Source organism: Branchiostoma floridae, chromosome 4 (assembly GCF_000003815.2).
Source record: "Branchiostoma floridae strain S238N-H82 chromosome 4, Bfl_VNyyK, whole genome shotgun sequence".
Classification (NCBI taxonomy): Eukaryota; Metazoa; Chordata; class Leptocardii; order Amphioxiformes; family Branchiostomatidae; genus Branchiostoma; species Branchiostoma floridae.
In genome coordinates, this window is record NC_049982.1 from 8,460,675 (window position 1) to 8,488,601 (window position 27,927).

Genomic DNA, 27,927 nt, shown 5'->3' on the forward strand with positions numbered 1-27,927 from the left:
GATAATTAGTGGTGAAAAGTTTTCTGTAAAACATGAAGGAGTGCTAAAGGCAGTTAATTCAAACATCTTTTATTGAAAAGCTTCCTCACCAAGATAAGCCAATAGCATGTAAGTTATTGCACAAGGTATATCCCAAGCAATTCCACAACAATTATGTTTCACCTTGTTCCTACATGTACTTGAGTTTCTAGCATACATCACATACATTCACCTACTATAGGGACAGGGCAGCTAGAACAATATGACAAAGTGGATCATACTTATTGTAAGTACCAATGGTCCATAGAGAATTGTTCAGAAGAGCAATCTCCTACTCGAGTACAATGCAATGGAACAGTTCAGGACCAAACCTAAGAGAGGCAAACTGAGTACTAACTTTAAAGAACATGTTAAGACATGCAAACGAGTAATTATGGACTGACAAACGGGATGCGATTATGGAATAGTGAAGCGTGAATAGTACGGCTGATTAAAAGGCTATGGGACGAACGAATGAAGCGTATTAACTGTTACTATAAATAATTAATGAAACTTTATCTACAAAAAACTTGAAAACCAGTTTAGGCTGAAGGGGTTGTACTCAAGGCTGAATAAAGGATGGATGAAAATCAATCTTACTACAGCAACCTTGGCATTCTGCTGACAACCTGCCTGGAAAATTGACATTTTTAACCTTTACTCCATACATATCATACATACAGCTGGTTTACATGCTTCAGCTTAAAGAATTTATACTTATTACAGATGAACAGAAATCTTTATGAAAGGTTCAAATGTAGCCAGCTAGACAAAAGCAGACTTTAAAAAATAAACAATAAACTTTCTACTCAGCCATCCCCTGCTAACATTAACACTGTATCATCAGGTCATGCCTAATAAATGTAGACCAATGTTTTTTAATAACTTAGAACTCTGACTGAGGACTACACACAAAGACTCATTGTTCACTGGATTTACGCTATCATGGTGTGCACACACAGACAGACAAACCAAACAAATGAAGTCAGGCAAAATTTTGACAAGCCACTTCAAAGTGGTGGTACTCAATGTCCTAACATTATTTCCACAATCACTTCATGTGGCTTCTCACGAACAAAGTTGATCCTCATCGTTATCGGTCTTCCTGACTGCCCGTTTATACCAGGGTTGTACTCCAGACTACATGAGTGGGACTTGATGGAGAAGTGTTGGTCCAGCTCCAACACGGTGTCTGTGCCTATCATTAGCCTCTGCCCTGGGGCCTGGAGGGAGGCTAGCAGAGCTGCGTAGTCTGGAACCAGGTCGGGCATGCCCTCTGCACTAGTAGCTGGGTACTGACTAGGGAAGGCCTGAATGTCTGCTGTCATGTTCACCAGTGTACCTGGGGATGGCAAATAGAAAGAAAAAAAAGTCATGTTAGTCACCTACCATTATACTACAAATACGAACTAGTGATACTGCTACTGAACACATTTAGACCATTATTTGTGTCGCTCTCTGAGATTTTAGAAAAGCTTATGCCATCTGTGATAAAGGCCACACTACCATCACCTTATTGCAGGTGACGCTATTAAATCTTGAAAATCTTGTAACTCCTTGAAGAAATTCTGACAGAGGAACTAGTAGTAGGCGATCACACAAGGCTGATGCAGAATACACCGTGTTGTATTTCATCCATACGGTATACCCACACAAAAAAAAAAAACACATTCAATGCAAAATGCGCCAGAAATTGACATGATTCTAATTCAAACATCCAAGTCTGGGTTTTCTCAATTTCGACAGCGCTCATGCAAAGTGTGTTCGAATGATTCTTTTGAAGTCCATGGGATACAAGTAGAAGCCAGTGGGATGCTGTAATTTAGTGTAAAATACGGACGGCCCGGAACACTCTTATGGATCCTTATCGCGGCCTGGGTATGACATTCAAAGATATACAAGGCAATGGTCTGGTGATGAGAGACAGAGCTTGACTGAGTGGCGCGGGAAAAGTAAACTGTTATTTGTGGTTAACTGAAAACAATACACCAAGAGGAGAACACAAGAATCTAACAATCTTGTTACATGATACCAAATGTCCATAGCTATAGTTATTTTTACAAAGGTGGAAATGCTTACTGAGGAGTTAATCAAAAGGAGGAAACCAATGCAATAAGTTTGGAGGCAGAGGAGCCACGTACGGTGGGAATAGCATTGCCCCTAGTGGTAGTTTATGTAGTGCACACGGACTTGACTATAGCACTTTGAGATGGATCATGTATTTTTTTCTGGGCGAGAGATTTGCATACATTTTGGGCTTATCAAGAATTACTTTAAAACTATCTAGCCTTTTTCTTCCCATTTGGCCTTCGCCCCAGTATCCCTTCTACCTCAGGTATGTATTGCAAACGATATGCGCCATATCGCGGTGAAAATCCAAGCAGCTTGGAGCGTTCACACTCAAAAAACTATCCGGATCCTTGCAGTTTAATCAGATTCGATGTGTAATCCGCATGCTTTTTTTTAATGTGAACGGGGTCTTACCTTGAATGGGGATGGCAGTTTCCCTGTCCAGAACTTGAGTACAAAAGGCGAATGGGCGGTTTTGCGGGCTGCCCTGGTACTGCAGGTTAGTGGTGGTGCCTGTCACGTACCAGTGGATACCGACCTGCCTAGGGCCTCCCTCACAACCGGGAACTGAAGAATAGGCGAGTAGATGTGGAAAATCGACAGTCTTTATGTTGAAGTAGCTTTGAAATAGCTGTTTTAGTCACTGGATTGCTACTCGCACCATTATCGTTTAATAATGATTGTTGTCGTCCTCAATCTTGGGTGATACAGTGGTTTTCTGCTTAATGATAATTCATTTAGGCCCCATCGGTATTAGCTACATCTTACCGACTCCCAGAGCGAACGGAAAGGTGACAGAATGACATCCCGCGACTACTTGTTCTCATCGTTATTGTAGTCGCTACATTATTGTCATGAGGTGTTCGACAGTTTTTGTCAACGCAAAATTGTTATTCATAGTAATTACAGCTTGCTCTTGATGGAAGGGCTCACTGTAATTTGAGGCATATAGTATACGTTCTCATGGTCTTAAATGCAAGAATCGTATTGTTGCAAAACCACTGGCTCACTTTGTCTTAGAAAGTGGATACAACAGGTGAACAAATATTCTGATTGTGAGAAAAATGGAGAACATAATTTTTGTGGCGACCAGCAACTTATACTGACCTGAGTCGATCTTATACACGGACATTCTGTACCTCCCACCGCACTTCTGATTCCTGTTGCCACGGCAACGGCTGTTACATTCACTGTCGCACACCCGCTGACCCAGCCGGTTGAAGTCCGCCTCCCTTCCGCAGTGGCAGTCTTGTAAGCGCCGCCAGCGGCTCCGCGAGGCCTCGGTGGCTGCAGAGGAAGGAATCTGTACTTGCCAATAGCCCCCGAAATAGTGCTGGATTAGGAACATTGTTACAAATCCACTTTCTAAGGGGACTTAGTTCTTCAAAGTTAAAAGTCAAATCAATATGTAGCTATACTCTGGAACCAACTATGATATTAGGTGACTCAGGCAAGGAAGATTTTGCGTGGCCATGGCTTCACGTCAAAATGTATGGGGATTTTGTGTGACTTGGACTATGAATTCAATCAAAAGCGAGTATGTTCCTCTTCTTCTGACCAAAGCATTGTTCATATATGGACCAACCAGCGTAGGCGTAGCCAGCATTCCGGCATGCTGTTGTGCACCTCTCAGTCGTCATGGCGCTTGACGTCATCACCTTTCTCGGAAAACTGTGAGGAGAGCCATCCCGGTAGCACCCAAGGTATTCTAAAAAAATTCGAACGGACTTACACATCAGAAAATTTCGTTGCCATCTATGGAACATCTGCTGTATTTACAAGACATCGAAATAAAGATTCAGTTCAAACACCGGTGTATATGTAACGTTACAGTCTCAAAGGTATTCTAAAATGATGTGATAAAACTTCTCATCAGGAATACGTATACAAAGAATAAGTCTTTAGTCCTCCATGCAGTTTCCCTATCCGTATCACTCTACCCGTAAGAGTCCCGTAAGTGTAGAGGGGAGGGGAGGGGCAGGCCTTACCGTTCGTTTTCAGCTCCTGTACGTGCTGCACCACACTAGTCAGTCCCAGCTCCGCTAGAGTCCCGGGTAGGCCACGTGCCAGCTGTTGAACCTCTTGATGAAGTTCTACAAATTCTGACCTCTCTAGAGAGTTCAGGAGAAATGGCTTGTCATTATCAATCTACACTGGCCGAGCTCTATACGAGATTTATAGCAAAAGATCTGGAGGACACAAGCTGAGCAAGGCTGGGACTTTGGCGATGAAACCGATTCTACTCGCACCCTACCCCCACCCCTCGCACTGTCTGAGGATGCCGGACCTAGAAGAAGTGAAGATCGAGAATGGCACCACAGATATGTTTGCCAAGGAACGTTTTTTCGATAGTAGCTTCCTTAGCAGGCTCTACGAGTTCGGCTTCTTGAGGTGTCGACCGGGTTTGTTGGTGCGGAGCAAAGTCTTCACGAAGAAAGTATACGAAAGGTCTAATATTCAGATTCATTCTAAAAACAGCAAAAAGAAATTGGTGTTGCAGGGCAGGTCTACCCTGAAAACGCATGATGGAGACAGATTGGCACACGATGTTTAGGCTCATTAGGAGAAAAGGGCGTAGCCTGGGTACCATCCTATTTCTACCGGGGCTCCGTACACTCACATTTTTAGGGTAGCTAGTGCAAGGAGCCCCGGTAGAATACGGATGATACTCAGGCTAAAAAGGGCGCAAAATGATGGAAATATTAAAAGCTTGAACACACAATTCATACTTTCTATAATCAAGAAATCGCAATATGCTCAGTCTTTTTTGTTCAATGCTTCTAGGCTCTAGCCGTCTGAGTCCTACAACTATGATGCGTACCTGTTCGCCTGCAGACCAGGTTGGTCCCAACCCAGTGGCCATTAAAGCAGGTCCAGGTGGTGCTGCCGGAGACCCGAATGTACCCGTAGCGACAGCTGTAGAAGCACCTCTCCCCGTGTGTGTAGGGGGAGTAACACCCGCTTCGGTAGGTGTTACCCAGGGTTGGTGAAGCAGGACAATCTGTCGGCAACGACAAGTCAAGAAAGAAGACGAAAATATTTAATCTTTTAGAATAATTCAGAAGAAAACAAAAAGAAATTGGAGGCGTCGAGCAATTCTAGCCTGAAAACGTTTTTTTTTGGGGGGGGGGGAGATTTGTTCATTTTCAAGCGTGGTTTGGAAAGAGAAACGTTCACGCCATGATAAAAGTATGAAATATTCGGTTCGAATTCCTGAACACAGTTCATCCTTTTAATCATCAGGGGACATGGCAATATGCTCAGTTTGGTTCCTATTTTTGATGCCAAAGTCCCCCTACATGCCTACCTCTCCTGCAGACCAGATTGGTCCCAGTCCAGTGACCATTAGAGCAGGTCCTGGTGGTGCTGCCGTAGACTTGTGTGTATCCATGACTGCAGTAGAAGGAGCAACTCTCCCCATGTGTGTAGGGAGAGAAACAGCCACTCATGGAAGTGTTGGTCGGAGTTGGTGGTGAGGAGCAAACTGTCGGCACCGAAAGAAAACAAAGGAAAGGTCTAATTTTCATATCGGATAATCCATTCTAAACAACAGCAAGAATAGATTGGTGGTACAGGGCAGGTCTACCATGAAAACGCATGGCGACAGATTGGCACATGATGTTTAGCTTCAATGTCAATCGTGGCTTGGAAAGGAAAAAGGCGCGAAATGATGGGAACATGCCTGTACAAAATGCTTGAACACACAGTTCATAACTCGGCCTATTTATAACATTTTATTTAAAAAAAGTTGTTATAACTGCTTTTACACGTGATGAAGGTTGTCACAAAGGTATCACATTATCCATTGATTTGTAATTCTCTTACTAGTGAATTAATGAGATAGAACCGCCTATCTCATTTTTTTCACTAGTAGACCAATCCATTATGTTTTCCTTCGAAACTTTTACAGGTGAATTAATGAGATAGAACCACTCTATCTCTTCTAGCGAACGATGAGATATAGGTGCTCTATCACATTAATTCACTTATGGAGCAGACTATTATCAAAATAACCATTCAAAAACAAGTTATCACAACTTTTCCAACTATCACATTTTTTAAAGTACTAAATGAACGTGATAAATAATCAAGTCTCTATTCATACGTTCTACAATCAGGCCAATCGCAATATGCCAAGTTGTCTTTTTGTGTTTTTGTTCAATCCTTCTTACATGTAACTCTAGACGTCAACTCCTACATGCGTACCTCTCCTGCAGACCAGGTTGGTCCCAGCCCAGTGGCTATACAAGCAGGTCCTGGTGGTGTTGCCGGAGACCCGAGCGTACCCAGAACGGCAGCTGTAGGTGCAAGTCTCTCCGTGTGTGTAGGGAGAGGAGCAGCCGATTCTGGAGGTGTAGGACAGGGTTGGTGGTGCGGGGCAATCTGCAAAGAAAACGTGCGAAAGATTTAATTTTCAGACTAATTCAAAGCAAAACGATCTTGGTGGTGCAGAACATGTCTTTCCTGAACACGCATGGAGACAGATCCGGGTGCGATCATTGTCTACTAGTAGCTTGGAAAGAGAAACGATTAACTGTCCGTTGACGAGAGAACGTGTAAATACTGTTCAGGGAAAGCAGTGGAAGATGAACTGCATTTCATTTGTCAATGTTCACATTACAGTTCCAAAAGAAACAAACTTTTCCTTAAAATCTGCAAAACTTTCCCAAGCTTTTATCACCTTACCGACCAACAAAAATCAATCTTCTTGCTTAAGTCGTCCCACCTCTTTATATATGAAAATGTTGGACAATTCAACTTCTACTGCATACGGAAAAAAAGTCAAACCCATCAAATAGCTTAAGTAGAAATTGATTTAGTTTAGACGTTTTTCCCTTTTGATTTATCTATGATTATCATTTCTCTTCTTTGTTAAGTATGTTTATGTATACCACTACTACTTTACTCTGTATGCAATTAGCCCTCGGGCATGAATTTGCAATAAAGATTATTATGATATGAAATGCTTGTACATTTTTTCTATATTCATAGCAATTCGAAAATGCTCTCTTTTTTAATGCTTCTTGGCTCTAGCCGTTAACTCCTAAGAGCCTACCTCTCCTGCAGACCAGGTTTGTCCCAGCCCAGTGGCCATCAGAGCAGGTTCTGGTGGGACTGCCAGAGACCGGAGTGTACCCAGAACGGCAGCTGTAGGTGCAAGTCTCTCCGTGTGTGTAGGGGGAGGAGCAGCTGCTTATGGAGGTGTAGGACAGGTTTGGTGGTGCGGGGCAATCTGCAAAGAAAACGCGCGAAAGATTTAATTTCCAGACTTATTCTAACGCCAACGGAAGCGTACCTTCGGGGAGCGTCCAAGGCACAACAAGGCTGGACTCAAGGCTAATTCTAACCACAGCAAAAATATCTTGGTGGTGCAGAACAGGTCCTTCTGAACACGCATGGGGACAGATTCGGGTGCGATGATTAGGTTCATTCTCAATAGTGGTTTGGAAAGGGAAAAGCACATGACTTGGTGGTATATGAAATGCTTGTACATGTTTTCTACAATCAAGGCAGTTATTTTTTCAATGTTATTTTTTATTTATTTTTTATTGCAACAGATAAATACATAACATGATGGCGGCACACTCAAGCTCAACATGCTTATTTTCATGGCGTCATCAAAAACAAACTGATAGCACAAAAGAACATTGAAACAAATACAGACAAGCAAAGCATATAACAAAAGTAATGTTAAGTAACACCATATAACAAAATCATAGAACATAAGAAAATACATTTGAATGTAGGTGGATATTCGGACAGGTACTCCGGGCCAAGCTGGTAGGATAGAGATTCACTTATTCAAATCTTTTTGTTTCTTTTATGAATGATTGTACATGCTGTAGAAGTTTTGTGTTAATTGAGTTGGATAGAAATGCAGACCCTCGAGTCATTAAATGGACTAGATCATGATCCGAGAGATCGTCCATGTTTATCGGTGCACACCCCAGTTCTTCCGCGGTAGTGCGCGACCAAAAAGTGATGAAAGGCTTCCGAGGGTCCATGTTTGAGTTGACATTTCTCATTATTTCCTGCGAAATGACATTAAAGGGTTACATGGCTGAAAAGCGTAGGAAATGGTGTGTTTTTGGTGCAAATTGTGTTTTGGTCCGCGCGTGGCTTCCGCGATATCCCTACGCCTGAATGTAAACAGGCCGGTGACCTAGATTGACCTCTGAAGCGCTGTGTTAACCCAAGTTGTAATGCCGCGCGCCGTGGATGATTAAAAAAACTGTAGTACTAGAATTTTCTTCATAATTGGCTGGATTACTCTTTAGGTTTTCCTCTTCCTGACAGTATCAGTCGTCTTTGCCGGAAAAATCGTCTTCATGTTTTTCTTTCAATGCCAAAATGCCCGATTTTTTGCATTACTTTTTACATGAAAATAATGTTTTGTCCCTCTAATTTTTTGAAATTAAAGAAGTTGAAGGATCGAAACTCAGTTGATCTTGTAGCTAAAGGAATATCCTTTCACCATATATACAGTTATTTTGCTTCAGGATAATTCCCTTGTAGAGCAGGTCGCTAGACTTTAGGGTATGCCGCCTCCAATTGCACCCCCAAATAAACTGGTGTGTGCCCCCTTATGGCAAATCCTACCAGCTTATGCAAATTGCTGAGGAGGGAGATACAGTATTGGGTGTAGTTAGGGCAGTACAAGAAATAATGATAACTACTTTCACAATGATGGCCACAGGCGCAAGCACTACTAATAACAAGATTGCGGGAGTACAAGTTGGAGTTTAAACTATGAGTACCTAGACGGAAACGAGTGAGAATAGCGCAAGTGAAACGAGGACCTATGCTGAAGTATGGAACAGAGACAGGGCGCACGGATTTGACCATTTTTTTCTTAAATTGAGGAAGACTTAAGGAACGATCTGCTAGGGTAAGGTTGTTCCAGTGATACGTTGCATAGGGAATAAACGATTTCTTATAGCGGGTTGTGGTACATTTTAGTGACAGAAGATCGTTTTTATTACGAAGGTCATAGGAAGAAGAGTCTGATACTAAGGGTGGTATCAAATCATTTAAATATTGTCGAGTATGGCCATGAACGATTTTATAGAATAAGATAAGAGTCTGAATGTGTCGGCGGTCGGATAGTTTTTCCCATCCCAGTTCAGTTAGTAGAGAAGAGTATGAGGACCCCCTGATGGCACCAGCTACAGTTAAAGAACATTCGTATTGCATACGTTCAATAAGATCCGAATCTGAAGTAGTGCAACCGTGCCAAACTACGCCGCCATATTCAAGTAGAGGACGGATAAACGATTTGTATATTATTTCTAGAACTTTACGAGGGAGCTTAAATTTGAGTTTACTGAAGACTGAGACGTTTTTAGATGCATTTGCTAGCATTTTAGATATATGAGTATTCCATGTCATAGTAGATGAAAGATGGACCCCGATGTGTTTATGACAATTAACAGATTTGATTTGTACACTACCAAGGAAAAGTGGTGGGTGGGTCGGGGGCTTAGCCTTTGTAGAATAACACATTTCGATGGTTTTAGAAGGATTGAGTTCCATCAACCACATAGTTGTCCAGGATGATATCTTAGAAAGATCCGAGTTAAGTCTATTTGCTGATAAGAGTGGGGATTCAACAACATCGAGCAGGGAACTATCATCTGCGAAAAGAAAGAAATGGGTGTTAAGGCCTTCTATCATGTCATTAATGTATATGAGAAACAAAAGTGGACCAAGCACTGATCCTTGTGGCACACCTGCGCTTATCTAACTCCAATCAGAATTTTGACCTTCAATTGTTACTCGTTGTTTTCTACCAAACAGATAACTTTGTATCCAGTTAAGAAGAGGACCTTCCACCCCATTTCGTTGAAGCTTGAAGAGTAGACCTTTGTGCCAAACTTTATCGAAAGCTTTTTAGAAATCCAAATAGACAGTTCTAACTTCTTTATTTTCGTCAAAGGCATGAAGAATTTTGTTTGAGATGTAGACAAGTTGATTTACAGTTGAATCCACCCTGATAAATCCTGATTGATAAGAGTATAACAGATTTTGAGACATTAAATGGTTGTACAGATGTTTATAAACTATTTTTTCAAGAATTTTAGAGAGGGTAGGCAATAACGAAACGGGGCGGTAGTTTGACACTAAACAAGGATCGCCTTTTTTAAAGATAGGCACAACATTCGCTCTCTTCCAGACTTCGGGAAATATACCATGACAGATCGATAGGTTAAAGACATAGGCTATCTTGTCAGATATGTATGGACAGATAATTTTTAAGAAACGATTGTCAATGTTATCCCAGCCGTACGCCTTAGAGACGTCCAACTCGGAGACATATAGTTCAACCTCAGTGGCAGTACGAGGGCGGTTCAAAAAGTAATGCCACTGGTTTTATAACAGGCTCATTTTTTCATCGAATGAGTTGAAATTTGACACAAAGGTACAAGAATATGTCCTCTTGAGATTGACATATCTCAGTTTGTTGTTAAGATTTTTCTGAGTGACTGAGTTGAATTCAAGATGACCACACCCTTGTTATCCCGTCGGAAGAAATTAGAGGATCAATTAACGTGCAATTGATAATGTCTGTAAATCACTTGTAGCTATGGTAAGAAACTAAAATTGCACATGTATCAAGTTGCAGTTCTCTATAAGCCACATGCCTAGTTTCATCTTTTATATACAATCACCTATTATTTTTTTCGTTCCTGGTGTGAAGTATGGTCGTCAGGGGCGTAATTAGCGGTGGATTAGTGGCGGGCTGCTTAAAGTTGCCATAACCGACTTTTTTTTATCAACTGAGAAACATCAAACTTAACACACTTCCTGATCTTGAAACAGTTAATAATTGTGCCAAGTTTCGGATCTTTCAGCTAATAGAAAAGCAGTCTACAAAACCTTTCATTCAACAAATCACGTATTTGGCTATTAATCAAACTGTCTGTAATATAGCAACTCGTTCCATTCTAGTGGCTGTAAAAGATGAACCATTGAAAGTTCAAACATGAAATTTGGCATGTAATCTATATAGATATTTGTTATTATACAGGTGCAATCTTAGCTTCCTACAATAGTTTTAAAATGGTGAGATCTAGAGGAACTGATCTCCTGACAAGCTTTTAAGGGTGTGGTCATGTTAAAATCATCTCATTTGCTCATAAAAATCTGAACCAGAAATTGAGATATTTCAATCTCAAGAGTTCAAATCTTCAATCTCAAGTTCTCTTATTCGGGCTGTCATCCATGGTCTGTCACGAGGTCTTATCGTGATATTTCTCTTTGGGACGGACTTTGTTTTTGTTTCGGAAATAAGATCAATTAACATGTTGCAGGCGGCATCAACAGAATTACAATAAAAGATATCTAACCAATTCGAATCTGTGGAGGACTCAACGAGTGTATCGTGATCAATTTTTCAGAAATCCCAGACAGTGCGAACATACGGACGGGTTTGATAGAGAAGTCGAAATTTGCAATGGTAGGGCAGTGGTGGCAACCAGACAATGGAGATAGAACACTTGTAGATTTAACAAGATTTGGCGTATCAGTAAACAGTAAATCAAGTAGTGAGGGTGAGCGAGATAGGTCGCATGTGGGTTCCGTGATCATTTGGGAGAGACTTTAATTTAGCATCTGAGATGCCTGAAACAATTTAGAGCCAACTGAAGAATTTGAGTCGAGATGCCACCACGCCGCATGCTTAGCATTGAAATCACCTGTAATGATAATTGAGTCAGTATTTAAAGCGGCAGCTGTAAAAACGGATGTTTGGAGAGAATCGATAAAACTGTCAACAGTGACTGGGTCTTGACCAGGTGGCCGGTAGTAAACTGAGAACAAAATGCGGAACGTGCCGGGGAATAGTTCGAGCCAGATGCTCTCATCAGTTAAAGATTCCAGGTCGCAGCGACGTCTAAACGCTATCTGGTCTGATACAAATATTAATACACCTCCGCCGTGTCTATTCCTGTCACGGCGAACTGGGGACTGAAAACCTTCAAGCGAAATAGCTTCAGAATCGACAGTACTACCAAGCCACGTTTCTGCAATTTTCAATGTTTCTTAGCTCTAGCCGTCCACTCATACACCCATACCTCTCTTGCAGACCAGGTTGGTCCCAGTCCAGCTGCCATCAGAGCAGGTTTTGGTGGTGCTGCCAGAGACCGGAGTGTACCCAGAACGGCAGCTGTAGGTGCAAGTCTCTCCGTGTGTGTAGGGAGAGGAGCAGCCGCTTCTGGAGGTGTAGGACAGGGTTGGTGGTGCGGGGCAATCTGCAAAGAAAACGTGCGAAAGATTTAATTTCCAGACTTATTCTAACACCAACGGAAGCGTACCTTCGGGGAGCGTCCAAGGCACAACAAGGCTGGACTCAAGGCTAATTCTAACCACAGCAAAAATATCTTGGTGGTGCAGAGCATTTAAAAAAAAAAGAATTATTCAGAAGAAAACAAAAAAAAAGGAATTGAAGAGGTAGAGCAGATCTAAGCCTGAAAACGTATGGGGGTAGTATGTTTAGGTTCATTGTTCACTGAACTGAATCTGTCAAGCGTAGTTTGGAAAGAGAAACGTTCACGTCACAGTGACACTATGAAATGTTTGAATTCCTGAACACAGTTCGTCCTTTTTATCATGAGGGGAGATGCAATATGCTCGGTTTGCCGAACGATTCCTATTTTTTATGCCAAAGTTCTCCTACATGCCTACCTCTCCTGCAGACCAGGTTGGTCCCAGTCCAGATGCCATACCGGCATGTCCTAGTGGTACTGCCGTAGACTTGAGAGTATCCATGACTGCAGTAATAGGAGCAACTCTCCCCGTGTGTGTAGGGAGAGAAACAGCCACTCATGTAGGTGTTGGTTGTAGTTGGTGGTGAGGGGCAAGCTGTCGGCACCAAAAGAAAACATGGGAAAGGTCTTATTTTCCATATTCATTCTAAACAACATCAAGAATAGATTGGGGGTGCAGTGCAGGTCTACCATGCAAACGCATGGCGACAGATTGTCACACGAGGTTTAGCTTCAATATCAATCGTGGCTTGGAAAGGCAAAAAGGCGCAAAATGATTGGAACATGCCTGAACAAAATGCTTGAACACACAGTTTATAACTCATCTTATTTATCACATTTTGTTTTATTTAAAAGAAGTCGAAAACAGTGATAACTGCTTTTAGACGTGATGAAGGTTGTCCCAAATGTATCACATTATCCGTAGTAATTCTCTTACTAGTGAATTAATTAGATAGAACTGCCTGTCTCTTTTTTCACTCGTAGACCAATCCATTGCTATGTAAATCTCTTAGTATTTAATTGATCAATAGAACCCCTCTATTTAATTTTTTCACCTGAAGACATATGTATGAAATTTTCTTCATCAGTGACTGAGTGAGGCAGAACCTATCTATCTCATTTAGAAGACATATACATCTTCGTCGGAAGTACAGAATGTTTCCGTCCCAGTATTTGCCTTTTGTCAAGCTAGTCGCACACAATACTGTACCATTGAAAAGTAAAATCGTAAGAAACAAGAGTTCGGAGACCTCATATCTCCATTAAATAGTCTGATTATGTAAATGACTTCCACATTTTTATAATCTATGCTTAGTTATGTAACCTACGCTGGTCACTACTAACAGTATATTGATTGTCCAATCATTTACCACATCGATGAATTATGACACTTTTACATTAATCATGCAAATTAGGGACTTATTTGCATTATGCAAATTAGGGATTCATTTGCATGATTGGTATAAAGTAATGTTCCACATGCCACAAACTACATATATTACATGATGTTCATGCATTTGAGTTCTATAAAGGAAACTCTGTTATATACTTTGTCTGACTCTTGCCTCAATGAAAAGCGGCTTGCAGGCCGATTTGAGCTTTCATGAATAAATAAAGGTTCAAACAAACAAACAAACAAACACTACAAATACAGATTGTCCTCATCAAATATGCAAATTAAGTGTCAGTTTGCATAATTTGTACTTCATGGTGTGCATCTCTGTCTAAGCTACCTACATACCAAATATAACGTAAATTTGTTGTTCCCTTCTTCAGTTATCCTCCTTAGAAGATTTTGACAAAAATGCCCCTGCAGTTTCAGAGCAACCTGCTAGGCGGCTCAAATATACACCACATACACCACATGTCACAAGCTATCTGCCATCCAAAAATCAAGACCATAGCACATCCAGTTCAAAAGATAAAAAAAAAATTCTGCTGCAGTACCAATGTCACATTCCAGGGGGCCCAAAATTGACCTTGACCTTTGTCTTTCCAAGACCTACCCACAAACCAAATATCATCGTAATCCATCCAGAGGTTCTTCAGTTATGCTCACTACAGAAATCCGGACACACAGACACACCCAAAACTGTATCTCCATTTTTCATGGAGATAATAATTAAAAGCCGAGTGTCAAACGTATAGACGTCTAAAAAGCAAAATAGGTCGAGCCTTCGTCCTTTAGGCCACAGCAAGTAAATTTTATGGATGACATCCTCTGCAGACTGCAAAAATAGTGCGATAGGGCGAGAAAAAAACAAGATGGGTGAAAAAACAAGATGACAACATTTTCAAAAATAGGCACCATAAAGTTGTGATGACTGTTGTAAAACGAATTAAAGGGACAATACATGGGATCAGAGCCGACAAGGCATTCATTCCTGTATCTAAGACATGTACTGGTGTACTAAAAGTGACACTAGTGTGGTAGACTGGCATCACAAACAAAGTTGGTAACCACACTCATGGCTTCCATATTGGTGTCACTTTTACAACTATCCAATAAGTTTGATTTCTACAACTACATTCCTTTGTACCTTGCAAGTGTCGCTTCTACAAGTACAATCATTAGGCCACAACACAATATATTTGCTCATATTGGTACTTTATCGTCATGGTGACCATCCCTACAGAAGAAGAAAAAATCTTGTTTGTTTTTTTTCTGAAATCAGGCGAAAATTAATGCGCGCGCTGATGTCATCCATAAAATTTACTTGCTGTGGCCTTATCTTCATAGACAGTAGAATTGCCGATAACGTTACTGATTGAGCGACTTGTATCTCCATGGTTCTTTCGCAACAGTATCAGTTCGCAACAAGGCTAGTCGTTTTGCAGCAAGGTACAAGTCGTTTCGCAACAAGGTACATTCCACGCATTGAAATAAATGTATTTTTTTTTAATCCTCAGGCCCTACGGTCCCTGTGCACACCGCGTATGAAACTGAATGGCGTATTAGAATCATCGGGCTGTCAGGTCCATGCAACCACATGGTCCATGCGGCCCCATGGTCCATGCGGCCCCATGTTCCTCTTCCGCCGGGGTTGCCTTTCGCACCCGGAAAGATTTTACGCGGTAGGGGTATAATTATGTTAGGAATACGATTTCTAATACTATTAGGCTATCAAGATTAATAACATTCAAATGTCGCGAAACGACTTGTAGCGTGTTGCGAAACGACTTGCTTTGTTCCGAACTGACGTATTCGAACTGACATTGTTGCGAAACAACCTCCTGTTACTATCTGCATTAGGTGATGGAGATTTTTATGTTATGTTTTAGCCTACCTCATAGTAATGTCAAGGGCACCATGGGCCCAGGAATGGTAGCTGGCACTATGAGCAAGTGCGAGCAGGACTAAAACACGCTCCACTGTTCAATTGCTGTCCATTTTAAACCTTGAGTATTTACAGGTAATAACATTTTATCATAGCATATTCTACACCATGTAGAAAAATGAAGGTAGGTGAATAAAAAGCGTACGAAACCACAATCATAATAGGAGGAAAACATGGCATATACCACACGATACACCAAACTGCTCTGATCGGCTGATAATATTTTAAAAACAGGCCAGTGAAAACAATGTTTTCCTTCGAAACTCTTACAGGTAAATTAATGAGGTAGAATCATCCTTTCTCTTCTAGCTAACAATGAGATAGAGATGTTCTATCACATCAATTTACTTGTAGAGCAGACTATTATCAAAATAACCATTCAAAAACAAGTTATCACAACTGTTCAAACTATTACATTTTTTACTAAAGTGAACGTGATAAATAATCAAGTCTCTATTCACACGTTCTATAATCAGGACAATTGCAATGAGCCCAGTTGTCTTTGTGTTTCTTGTTCAATGCTTCCTCTTACATCTAGTTCTAGCCGGCTACTCCTACATGCGTACCTCTCCTGCAAACCAGGTTTGTCCCAGTCCAGTGACTGTGCAAGCAGGTCCTGGTGGTGTTGCCGTATATCCGAGCGTATCCAGAACGGCAGCTGTAGGTGCAAGTCTCCCCGTGTGTGTAGGGGGAGGAGCAGCCGCTCGTGGACGTGTAGGACAGGGTTGGTGGTGCGGGGCAATCTGTAGACAAAGGAAACATACAAAATATCTAATTTTCAGGCTTATTCTAAACCACAGCAAAAGTACTTGTGATGCGGGGCAGGTCTACCTTGAACACGCATGGAAACAGATTCGGATGCGGTGATTATGTTCATTCTCAATCGTCATTGGAAAGGGAAAATATGCAATATGGAAATATGAAATGCTTATTGGAAAATACTTTCTATAATCAAGGCAATTGGAAAATTATCACTTTATATCAATACTTCTTGGTTCTAGCCGTCTACTCTTACAAGCCTACCATTTATCTATGATTATCATTTTCCTTTTTTGTTAAGTATGTTTATGTATACCACTACTACTTTACTCTGTATGCAATTAGCCCTCGGGCATGTATTTTCAATGAAGATTATCATAATATGAAATGCTTGTACATTTTTTCTATATTCATAGCAATTCGAAAATGCTCTCTTTTTTAATGCTTCTTGGCTCTAGCCGTCTACTCTTACAAGCCTACCTCTCCTGCAGACCAGGTTTGTCCCAGCCCAGTGGCCATCAGAGCAGGTCAAGGTGGGACTGCCAGAGACCGGAGTGTACCCAGAACGGCAGCTGTAGGTGCAAGTCTCTCTGTGTGTGTAGGGAGAGGAGCAGCCGCTTCTGGAGGTGTAGGACAGGGTTGGTGGTGCGGGGCAATCTGCAAAGAAAACGTGCGAAAGATTTAATTTTAAGACTTATTCTAACGCCAAGGAGCGTCCAAGGCACAACAAGGCTGGACTCGAGACTTATTCTAAACCACAACAAAAAGATCTTGGTGGTGCAGAATAGGTCTTTCCTGAACACACATGGGAACAGGTTCGGGTGCGATGATTAGGTTCATTGTCAATAGTAGTCTGGAAAGGGAAAAAGAGCACGACATGGTGGAAATATGAAATGCTTCTACATTTGTCTATAATCAAGACAATTGGAAAATGCTCACTTTTTTTCAACGCTTCTTCGCTCTAGCCGACTACTTCTACATGCGTACCTCTCCTGCAGACCAGGTTAGTCCCAGTCCAGTAGCCATCAGAGCAGGTCCTGGTGGTGCTGCCGGAGACCCGAGTGTACCCAGAATGGCAGCTGTAGGAGCAACTCTCCCCGTGTGTGTAGGGGGAGGAACAGCCGCTTCGGACGGTAAAAGCCGGGGTTGGTAGTGAAGAGCATCCTGTCGGCACCGATAAGAAATAAGACATATGAAAGATTTGATTTAAGACTATCTATAAATAGAACAAAACGATATTGGTGGTACAGAGCAGATCTACCCTGAAAACGCATGGAGGCAGATGTTTTCTGTTTTAGGTTCATTGGAAAGGGAAACGTTCACGTCATGAGAATGGTATGGAACGTTTGAATTCTCGAACTTGTACTAGTAGTTTGTCATTCTCATTGGCAAAGAATGTTACAATGTGCTCAATGTGGTTCTTATGTTTCATGCTGAAGTTCTATTACGTGCTTACTTGTTTCCCTGCAGACCAGGTCGGTCCCATACCACTGGGCTATATAGGGACCACTCCAATTGCAGGTCCTGGTGGTGCTGCCAGAGGCCCGAGTGTACCCAGAACGGCAGCTGTAGGTGCACCTCTCCTCGATTGCGTAGGGGGAAGAACAGCCACTTCGGACGGTGTTTGCTAGGGTTGGTGGTGCAGAGCATCCTGTCAGCGCCGATATGAAAGAAAACATACGAAAGATCTAATTATTATAACAATTTAAAGAAAACCAAAAAGAATTGGTGGTGTAGAGTAGGTCTAGCCCAGAAATCAATTTCCCTCCGACACAACGTAAATTTCTCACTCACTCAAAGAGCGAAATGTTCTCCCACACAGACTCCTTATGAAGATTGTAGTGTAAAATTTGAATGCATAGGACATTGGTACTATAGATATACTCTTATAGTACAAGTTGTGTATATCATATGTAAGGTTGTGAATGTGCCGTGGCAATGTAACTTGGATTAATTAGGGTAAGTCTTACTATACGCTATTGACAACCATCGTTGTCAAAAGAATTATTTCCACCCATCTTTTATAACGTTAGACTAGGTGCATTGTTAATACTATTTTAGTTACATTTTATGATTTAACATTACGTACATCATGTGTTCTTTATTCTGCGTAGAACTTGAATAGGTAACCATCAGAACAATACCTCTGTATGCAATCCTAAGTCATGCACCTTCAAAACCAAGTAATTATCTATAGTTGTTTATTTTGTATTTATGTTATGTATTTATGTCATATAGTTCAAACTGTCCATCATCGTTCCCAACAACATAGGTAGAAAGTATTCTCCAAGCAGAGGTTCGGTCGCGGGATTAGATTCCCTCCTGGCCACTACTATATCTAATGTCTGAGACTATTTTCACAAGTCGTATGGGAGAGAGATATCTTTGTGTGTAATAGACCTTTTTCAGCATGTGTGTGGGACAGAAAACTGTCCCTGTGTGTGAAACCTTTTTAGTGCTTCTGTGGAAGAGAATGATTGATATCTATACATATGGCCCCAGATGTTATCGTCACCTGTGTATATGGGGCCCAAAAATGCGGCTGTCGACGAGAAAGAAGACGACACCACCGCCAGTGTCAGAAGCAAACTAGTCATAGCCATGATGTGGTGGTGTTTCAGTATATCCTGTTGGGAAGGAAAATATAAAGTTTTTGTTATTTCTAAAAACCGCGTGTAGAAGTCAACATTGTATCGATCTGCTTTGCATAAATTCAACACAACAAGTTTGGTAACTTTATTTCTGTCGATTATATCTTTGTGAAGACTTAATCTACTGCGTTGCAATATGTGCCTTTAAAGCTTACTTTACAGTGGTATTCCGCTTGTTATTATATGGGGTGGAAATCTTAAACACGGCAAGAGCAACAAGGAAGTGCTCCCACATTGACCCCCATAACCACATAAACTCATAAACATCCTAGACTGTGCCATGAACAATGGCCAGAGACATATTAGCATAATACTGGTCACAAGATTCGAATTTTCTGTACTGGCTTTCATAGGAACATATAGCATGACCAAACTACACAGAATGACCCAAAGTAGATTTCAATCCATATTGATAATGTTGATAATATTATCATATGAATAATATTGTCTTATTATCCATAAGATAAGACAATACTACCTGCAGTTTTTTTTAAAATCAACTTTGTTCAAGATGTACTGAGAACATGTGCTGCGAAGACATCGAAAATTTGGAGGTATATGTTTACGCCTTTCAAAGTGTCACTGATTGAGGAATATCCGACTGTATTCTTACGTGACAGATTGAACTTTTCAACCAACTTTGTCCAACTTTAAAACAGCCCTGTCAAAAGCGTATCAAGGCATCTAATTGCATCTAAATTTAGTATGAATGATTTTTCTAAACGGGTTGTGGCACTTATACAAGACAAGTTTTATAATAACCTCTTTGATGTAAGCAAGACAAATGATCATCATTATCATGATCACGCTTTTATGTAACAAGCACCATGTGGGTAGCCTGGAGTCCAGCCTTGTTCACTTTGGTCCGCTCCCGAAGGTCGCTACCCCGACCTTCGTGAGCGGACCAAAGCGAACAAGGCTGGGTTCCAGGATACAGAGTTAGCTATTTCTTTTAAATACTTTTCAGAGCTAAATAAATGTGATAAATAATCAGGTCTCAGGATACCATGTGGATGTCACCAAAAAAAGTGCCGAAATTCCCCCGCCAACGTCAGCCACTGTGTCCGGGCACGTGAATTAATTTTGGCTTTTTTTGTTTTGTGCCTGCTCATGTGTCCAATCTTTGACTGTATGATCACGACAAATCTTGTATCATTGTAAAGGATAATAGATTAACTTTCAGGTGATACATTTCGGTGGTACAATTGGTCGAGTGACAACAGGGAAATGATTGGTCAAACTTAAGTTTCCGAATTTTTTGTGCTTAGTGTGGCTAATCAAGCCCAAGCCAAAATCGTCTTACTCAGGAGCAGTCCAATTACCTTTTCTTCTTCTCCTTTTTGTTGTTGTTGTTGTTGTTTTGTTGTTAATCTACTACTTACTTGGTATATTATATAGCACTCTTGACAGAACCGTGTGTCATGAGGTCACAGTCGCCCGCGGTGCTCTATAATTGTGCAGTGAAATTGTGCAGTCACATTTACTACTATTCATTTACTCCCAGGGAAAACATTAGGCACGAAGACTTAGAGTACTATCTTAGTCTGTGTAAATACAGTCTCTCGCTGGACAGGTACTGATTGGGCCTTCTTCCAGAGGGGGGGCTGGCCATTGGAAGGGCTGCCGCGAGTGGATGAGCCTATATCTAGTCAGGCTATGTATCATCTCTTAGTTTTGTTACCATACTTTGTGAAAAAAAATCCTGTGGCTTTCATTCGATTTCATTGTGCACTTGATATTCCATCTGTTTTCCATCAAAATGCCTTTATCTTTAACGCTGAAAAGCCTCAGAAAAACTGTTTTGGCAAGATGGGAAGACCTCTGGGATCCCCCTTCTCTTCGCTCATAAAAACCAAAAGGTGACGTGAACATTGGCATCGAGCACTGGTTGAACAGGAAAAAAAAATAATACTCGGTCGAGCAATTACCGTCCTTTTTGGCTGTGAACATAGTCTTGTAAGCTATGTTTCTGAGCTTATTTTAAAACCAAAAAGTCCTAGACAACAGCTAGTCCACTGGTACTGTGATGTGACGGCACCAACCCAGGTGATCGTATAGCGGCGTAAATTTAGGGATTTCCTGCGAGCTGTTTTTGAAACGATGTTGTTAGCCCATAAAACCGCTCATGGAGAATCAGTGTTGTCACCTTACCTAATTCATACACACATAACATTTATCACAAAGTAGTTTAGAGAGCTTGAGTACCACATTATGATGCTAACAGCAGTAGTCTACAGACCCTTATTGCGCGTCACCACCCAGTTATTCTTACTTACACATTAAAAGTTAGCACTGCGTGGGCAACACAAGTTCGCATCTGAAGGCTCACAACACTAGTCCATGGATCACGCGCCCAACATCCATCCTTACATTAGCAATGCATATAAATGACATTAAGCGAGATTTAGTTTAAGATAGCCCATACCTGGCTGTGATGCTGACGGCACGAGCGCACGAATACAGACAGGTACACCACTAGGGTGGACTGGCTGCGTCTGTCCCAGCGAGCTGTCTGCAGTTTGGGTACAGCTCGGGGCGAAACGGGGTGGGGCGGTCATTTGCATTCCGGGGCATGGCTAACGCTCGCCCTAAAAGCTAAGGGCACAACCCACCGTACGTGCAACTGCGTGATGTCTACGTGCAAAAACGTGGGCAATACTTTGGGATCCGTAAGTGGTAAGTACCACCTCCGTACGAAATCGTACGGAATCCAACAGATTTGTGCGCACGCGGACACGCCGTAGCACGCTAAGTGTATTTATAACTTTTTCTGCGTTCGGGCTGCGGATTCACCCCCCGTACGTGCCAGTACGGGCAGGCGACGCGCGTGCCCCGCACAGCAAGTAGAGTGAGTATTAAAGGAAACCGTACGTACGCAGCACGTGTAAGTACGGCCTGCATACAGTAACGTGGCAATCGCGCAGAGATCTTACGTTGTAAGCACGTACAACTCACCACTTGCGCAACGAACGATGGACGTGCGAGTGACGTACGTTGACGTACTCCTTCCCTGCTCTTGCCAGTCCTTCCCCACGTTTTCAGAAAAACGTGGCGGACGTGGCCTCCAAAAAAACCTACGGACAAAAACCACGTACGATGGGTTGTACCCTTAGCTTATGACACACTTTCCACTTGATGGAGACCGTCGTGCTACTCTTCAAGCACAGGTTTAAGTCGCGGGTAACGCAATTCTTTTTACGGCTTTCAAGAATTAGAAAAAGTTGTCTATATATATATATGAATGGTTTATTGCGTCGAGACATACAATAACATACAATGGCAGCCTTTCGGCTGGATTGAAGTATGTTTTACATTAAAGAAGTACATAATTCTAAACATTTTAAAACATAACAATACTTACTATTAAAATAACTGTGTGTACATTCCAAGCTTCTTTATACCTCTAGCACTTTGAACTGTTGAGTAAGTCGACCAGGTAAGGTAGTGTGGTCTTCCTATACCTAGCAGTTCTACAGTGGAATTGTGTTATCTGGTGTTTGGACCTGAGGTTTCTGCCATGTAGGCTCACACGGTTTGGCGGTAGCCATCTTGAGAAAGACGAAGAGCTCAGTAAAGAGGTACCAAACTTTGTACAGAGTTCGTGCCGTCTGTTGCACAGAGACGGAAGAGACAATTTGTCTAGAGCCATGTCATAACTAGCAAATGTAGAACCAAGAATTATGCGGCAAGCTCTTTTTTGTACGTTCTCTATGGCCCTAGTTGGAGTCCAACATATTATCTGTGAATGCCAAGAAACACTTCCTCCTTTTCAGTAATGAAAATAAAACCTTCGATAGAAATAACGCAAAATCGTATGGTCGTGGTAAAAAATCTAAAACTAGTGGAATTATATGAAACCTCAATCATCTTCTTACTAAGCAAAATATTATCACTATATATGATAGCTTAATATATCCATATCTGACCTACGCTAGAGCTACTAGTATATAACGTTACCACTCACAAGTAAAGACCATAGCATGTCCAGAACACCAGATATCAAAGCCAGAAATTCTACAGCAGTACCATGGCGAGTCGCCATCAATATTTACCAACACACCAATTGTTATAAAAATCCATCCACACCGTTTCGAGTCATGTTGTTCACAGACAAACACACAAACAAACACACAGCCCCGAAAACAGTACCTTCTTGGCGAAGGTAAGTCCTGATCCCACGGTGCCTTGTGCTGTGTATTTATTTATATTTATTTATTTATTTCTGTGTTCTTTTACCAGGGTAAGCTCCCATCAGTGACTAAGACTGCTTTTCATGGAGGCCCTTGATACATATACAAATAACACATACATACAATATTTACATAATACAACAAAAACAAAACCATGTCACTTATATGGAGGTCAGAGGTCACACAATGTTCTTCCACAATGTTTTGAATGTTTGTGTGGATGGTGCAGTTTTCACAGCTAGTGGGAGTGCATTCCAGCTTTCTGCACCTCTATATGCAAATGTTCTTTTCCCTGATTCTAGCTTAACCTTCGGAATTCTCAAATACTGGTTCAAACTATGTCTGGTAGTATAACTACGAGATTCTGATGCTCTGCTAAATACGTTTAGGTACACAGGTAACACGTTATACATTGACTTGTATACAGTCAATATATTTTGCCCCCTTGATGTGATACCTATCTAACCTTTGGCACCGTGAGATAATAGGGCTAGGGATTCTCAGTGTCGGTGGACATCGAGGTGCTAACCACCTTTTAGACTGAACCAAGGAGTAAAAGGTACTGTTTCTCTACTCTGTGACTACGTCATTACCAGGGTATCCTTATTGATGATCCTTGGTGTGTGAGAGTTAGGACAATGGTAATCTTCAAGTAGATATTGTGTTAATGTTGGAGGAAGAGCGCATCTGTTTTATACTTAATGCGCGAGGGACGGATACAGTCGCCACATTGAACCTAAAAATGTTACATTGGGACAACGATGTTATTGACGACATTAGCTAATACTAGAATAGATCACCCAAATACAAAATGAGATGCATTGATCAGTACACTCAAATAACTGTTAAGAGCATTGGGACATTGTTTGAATTCACGTCGGTCAAAAGGTGAACATTTGGAAGCAGGTTAAACAGGTAAGTTGATATAAACCATAACGCGCAGGTTGCATGCTGGGTGATCATCATTTTTGTCGCCTCTGAGCAGTAAAACAATGTCAGTATTAGCTGCGTGCTCAGTAATGGTTTTGTGATAATTATTACCTGTCTTGGTTTATATATATTAGCCTATTAGCATATTGACCTGTTTTAAGTACAGTTACCCTACGGTGCCAGTGGAGATAGATACAGAAAAAAATCAAACATAGCTTCCGGACACAGCTTGCAAGTGTTTGTATTATGTACTAAAGGCATTAGCGTTTAATTCATTGTTGGGATAATTGATTACTTCAAAATGATGAGAAATGCGGTTTTTTTTTTCAGTGACGATTTCCCATTCCCTAGTTCGAAATGGTTGCGTCAGCAGAGGATGAGCAGAGCCATGCCTCTAACTTCCTCCGCCTCCTGTCTGCCCGCCTCCCCGCCGGCGTTACCGGCACCACACTGGTCATGTGGACCGTGGTGCTGGTACTGGCTGTCCGTCTGTCTGTGTACATGGCGAACTTCATAGCGTGGCAGGTGAAGATCAGGAGGGTCGTGAAGCAGTTTCATCACGTCGAACGTGAACATCATCCGGTAAGATACACATTCCACTAGACAGTGATCGTGCCGTGACCTTGCTGCAAGCTAAATTGACTGTTTGTGTAGGCTTTGATTAAAATAACGTGCAAGATGTCAACAGTATGCCTGAAAATACAACAAAACGCACAAAGCGAACAAGATTCGTTTTTTTTTTAAATCACTGAATAGCTAACAAATATACAGGTTTCTGTTTAATGGACTGGTGCTTTGTTCTAGTTTTCGATGTTCCTGCTTTCATGGCCAAACCTGGTGTAGCCCAGACTGATGTCGTTGTCGTTCTTCTTGTAGGATGGTCTATTGTCTATGGATCATAACGATCGCTACCGCGTCTTCTGGGTGACTCCCTTCCTTCCCATTACGTACGGTATCCATCCCAGCACCGCCAGGTCAATCCTGAGCAGTAAAAGTGAGTATCCACTTACTTCGCATAGCAAGACTGAAAAACACGAAATAGAAACGACATCTTTGTGGGGGCGGAATGTTGTTCATACCATACCATTCGAACGGCCCACTCACCTTTCTTTAATATTCATACGCAAATATCCAGCCTATACCCATAACCGGCAACTCAAAAGGCAGGCTTTGTACTTGTTTTGGAAACTATCTTAGGCTGCTTCTCCTTCTCTCGAGCTCTCATAGACTACCCATATTTCTTCTGATTGAAAAGAGAAAAGAAGTGAAGTCTACTACAGAAGTGTGCCGCAGCCTAGCTGCTTTGTGACGTTATCAATATGTCGTTGCTTTCAGTGACGCTTTCTCCTGGGTTTGAACTTTCTACTGCCTGTTAATCCTTTACATTTTGCCTTTCAGCGCAAAAGCCCTCCTATGGGTACGCGTACTTTAGACCATGGCTTGGTAGGTGTAGTTTCCGTCTTGTTCTTTTACCAACCTTAAGAATGTTGTAGCATCGGGAAATGATAATGTGATATTCTAAAAATCAATTTCAAACACTTTAATGGTCACTGTGTTTGCTGACAAATGTTGCGAAGTTCGCGTTGTTGCTACATTTGTAATTTTGTACAATCATTTGTACATCTCCGATCTTAAATGCTGAGTTTTTAAACGCTGAGTATAATACCATCAACTCCGTGTTTCTGTACTTTATATGTAGGAGACGGTCTTCTGCTCAGTGATGGCCCCAAGTGGCAGAGGAACAGGCGCCTACTGACCCCCGCGTTTCACTTCGACATCCTGAAGCACTATGTACAGCTGTTCTATGAGTCAACTGCTGTGCTTCTGGTACGCTTTAGTTGAGAATCAGATGTCCCGGGTACTTTCCAATATCCAGTGCATTAAATGTCTGGGGAATTAGTTGAAAACACACGAGTTTTTTGTTCGTTGTAGATTCAATTTGAATAGGATGTTGAGGTATAAAGGCGCGTTCACGGATCCAACTGCGCATGCGTAGGTAAAACAATGGGAGAAAGGGTCACTACTGTGAGACTACCGGCACAATTTTAGTCCCCTCAAATCTTAGGCTATTCAAGGCTTGTAGAAGCCCTTTCTTGGAAAATATGTGTCAAATTGTAGATAGATGAGACAATGCAGAGCGCAGAACTTTGAATGCGTTGTTGGTCACTCATGATCAGCTGTTTATATGGAGAATCGATATCAAAGACGTGCATAATCTTTAAGATGATATTGATAGTTCAAGCGTCCACGTCTATTCGCAGGATAAGTGGATGTCACGTGGCCCGGATGCATCTGTTGAACTGTTAGACGACATCGGGTTGATGACGCTGGACAACATCCTAAAATGCAGCCTGGGGTACAACAGCAGGTGCCAGGCTGACGGGTGAGTTGTACACGTAAATGCAGAACTTTTAGCGGCGGCCGCTTCACCGCGAATTTAAAACTACCGCAAACATTTTCCATAACAGTAAGAGACTACAGTGCATGGTGCTACCGCGAAAATAAAACCACCGTGAAAAGACCTAGTACTAGTAGCGAAGGTATCGGAACTCTACTTTTGTTTGCACGTTTGGGCGGGCACTCAGGTATCAGCAAGACTCTCTGTTCTCATTGCAGCAAGTCGGTCCCGTATATCCTGGCTGTAAACGACTTGACCAGACTGTTCGCTGAACGTGGAGACCAGCCGCTGCACTATTTTGACTTCATCTACTACCTCAGTTCAGACGGACGCCGGTAAGGGCCCGATCACATACATCGTACGATTTACCGCATCGTGCGGTAAAAAAGACATAGACATCATAGACATCATAGATCTACTTATGGTGAAAATTAATAGTGTAAGTAGGTCACAAACGTTCAGGCAATGCTACAAAAGTTTGAACTTCGCAGGACGCTCCGCGTTGGCTGATTTTACCTACTATTTACCTGCGATTTACCGCGATTATCTATCGTAGGTACATTGTACGATGTATGTGACCGGAACTTAAGCTGGGACCTTTTTTCTTACCTAGAGGCTAGAAGATTATATCTTAGGGAGCGTCTGTCTGATATTTGGTATGTTGGCAGATGTTGGAAAGAGGCGATCAAATTTTGCCACCCCAGCGGCTTTTCATGGTACTGCAGCGGTACTTTCGGTTTTGATATCTCGTGTTTAGACCTTATGAATAACCAAATTCCTTAATGAATAGTTGCAAGATTTTGAAAAAAAAAGTTTATAGCTCTGTATAAATGAAGATTATATGAAGGTAATCCTTTTCCATATTTTTGATTCTGCACACAGTATCAATTTGTTGAGGCATGAAATAAGCTGACATTTTGGTTCTTAAGTTAAATTTGATTAAAGAACTAATGGTGTGGAGGGGAAAAGAAGATGCACAGGTGCTTTTGTTACCAGCTAGATATCCATGGGGATATGAGGCATTTGAACTCTTGTTCTCGAAGCAATGGATCTGTAAAATACACCCATTCTTTATCATACTTGATTTCGTTAAATGAATTGACTTCTGAATTATGTTCTCTCGTCATATGTCCGTGAAGGTTTCGCAAGGCCTGCAAAGTAGTCCACAGTTTTGCTGAGCAGGTTATAAAGGCAAGGAAAGAAGAACTGAAGAAGGGAGGCGGTACTCTGCCGAAGCCACGAGGTGGGAAGTGTATGGATCTGTTAGACGTCTTGTTACAGGCAAAGGTAAGACTATATTTATATACT

General features: G+C 41.6%; 2 protein-coding genes across 2 annotated transcripts in view; one reads left to right on the plus strand and one right to left on the minus strand.

The window, feature by feature from the left end:
- Positions 1-53: 53 nt before the first annotated feature.
- On the minus strand, positions 54-17,567 carry LOC118414903 (P-selectin-like). Its single transcript, XM_035819199.1, has 11 exons — positions 17,438-17,567; positions 12,772-12,948; positions 12,162-12,338; positions 6,295-6,471; positions 5,396-5,572; positions 4,910-5,089; positions 4,077-4,199; positions 3,674-3,796; positions 3,196-3,375; positions 2,503-2,655; positions 54-1,360 (listed from the first exon to the last, which is right to left on the minus strand). The coding sequence occupies exons 2-11, from the start codon at positions 12,911-12,913 to the stop codon at positions 1,044-1,046; spliced, it is 1,749 nt and encodes a 582-aa protein (XP_035675092.1). The 5' UTR covers positions 12,914-12,948; positions 17,438-17,567; the 3' UTR covers positions 54-1,043.
- A 6,990-nt stretch (positions 17,568-24,557) lies between these two features.
- LOC118413195 (leukotriene-B4 omega-hydroxylase 3-like) overlaps positions 24,558-27,927 on the plus strand; it is a 7,263-nt gene continuing 3,893 nt past the window's right edge. Inside the window, exons 1-7 of the mRNA XM_035816409.1 lie at positions 24,558-24,803; positions 25,098-25,239; positions 25,620-25,664; positions 25,921-26,048; positions 26,483-26,604; positions 26,838-26,954; positions 27,759-27,906. Of these exons, the coding sequence (XP_035672302.1) occupies positions 24,579-24,803; positions 25,098-25,239; positions 25,620-25,664; positions 25,921-26,048; positions 26,483-26,604; positions 26,838-26,954; positions 27,759-27,906 (927 nt within the window). The 5' untranslated portion in view covers positions 24,558-24,578. The remainder of the gene's footprint in view (positions 24,804-25,097; positions 25,240-25,619; positions 25,665-25,920; positions 26,049-26,482; positions 26,605-26,837; positions 26,955-27,758; positions 27,907-27,927) is intronic.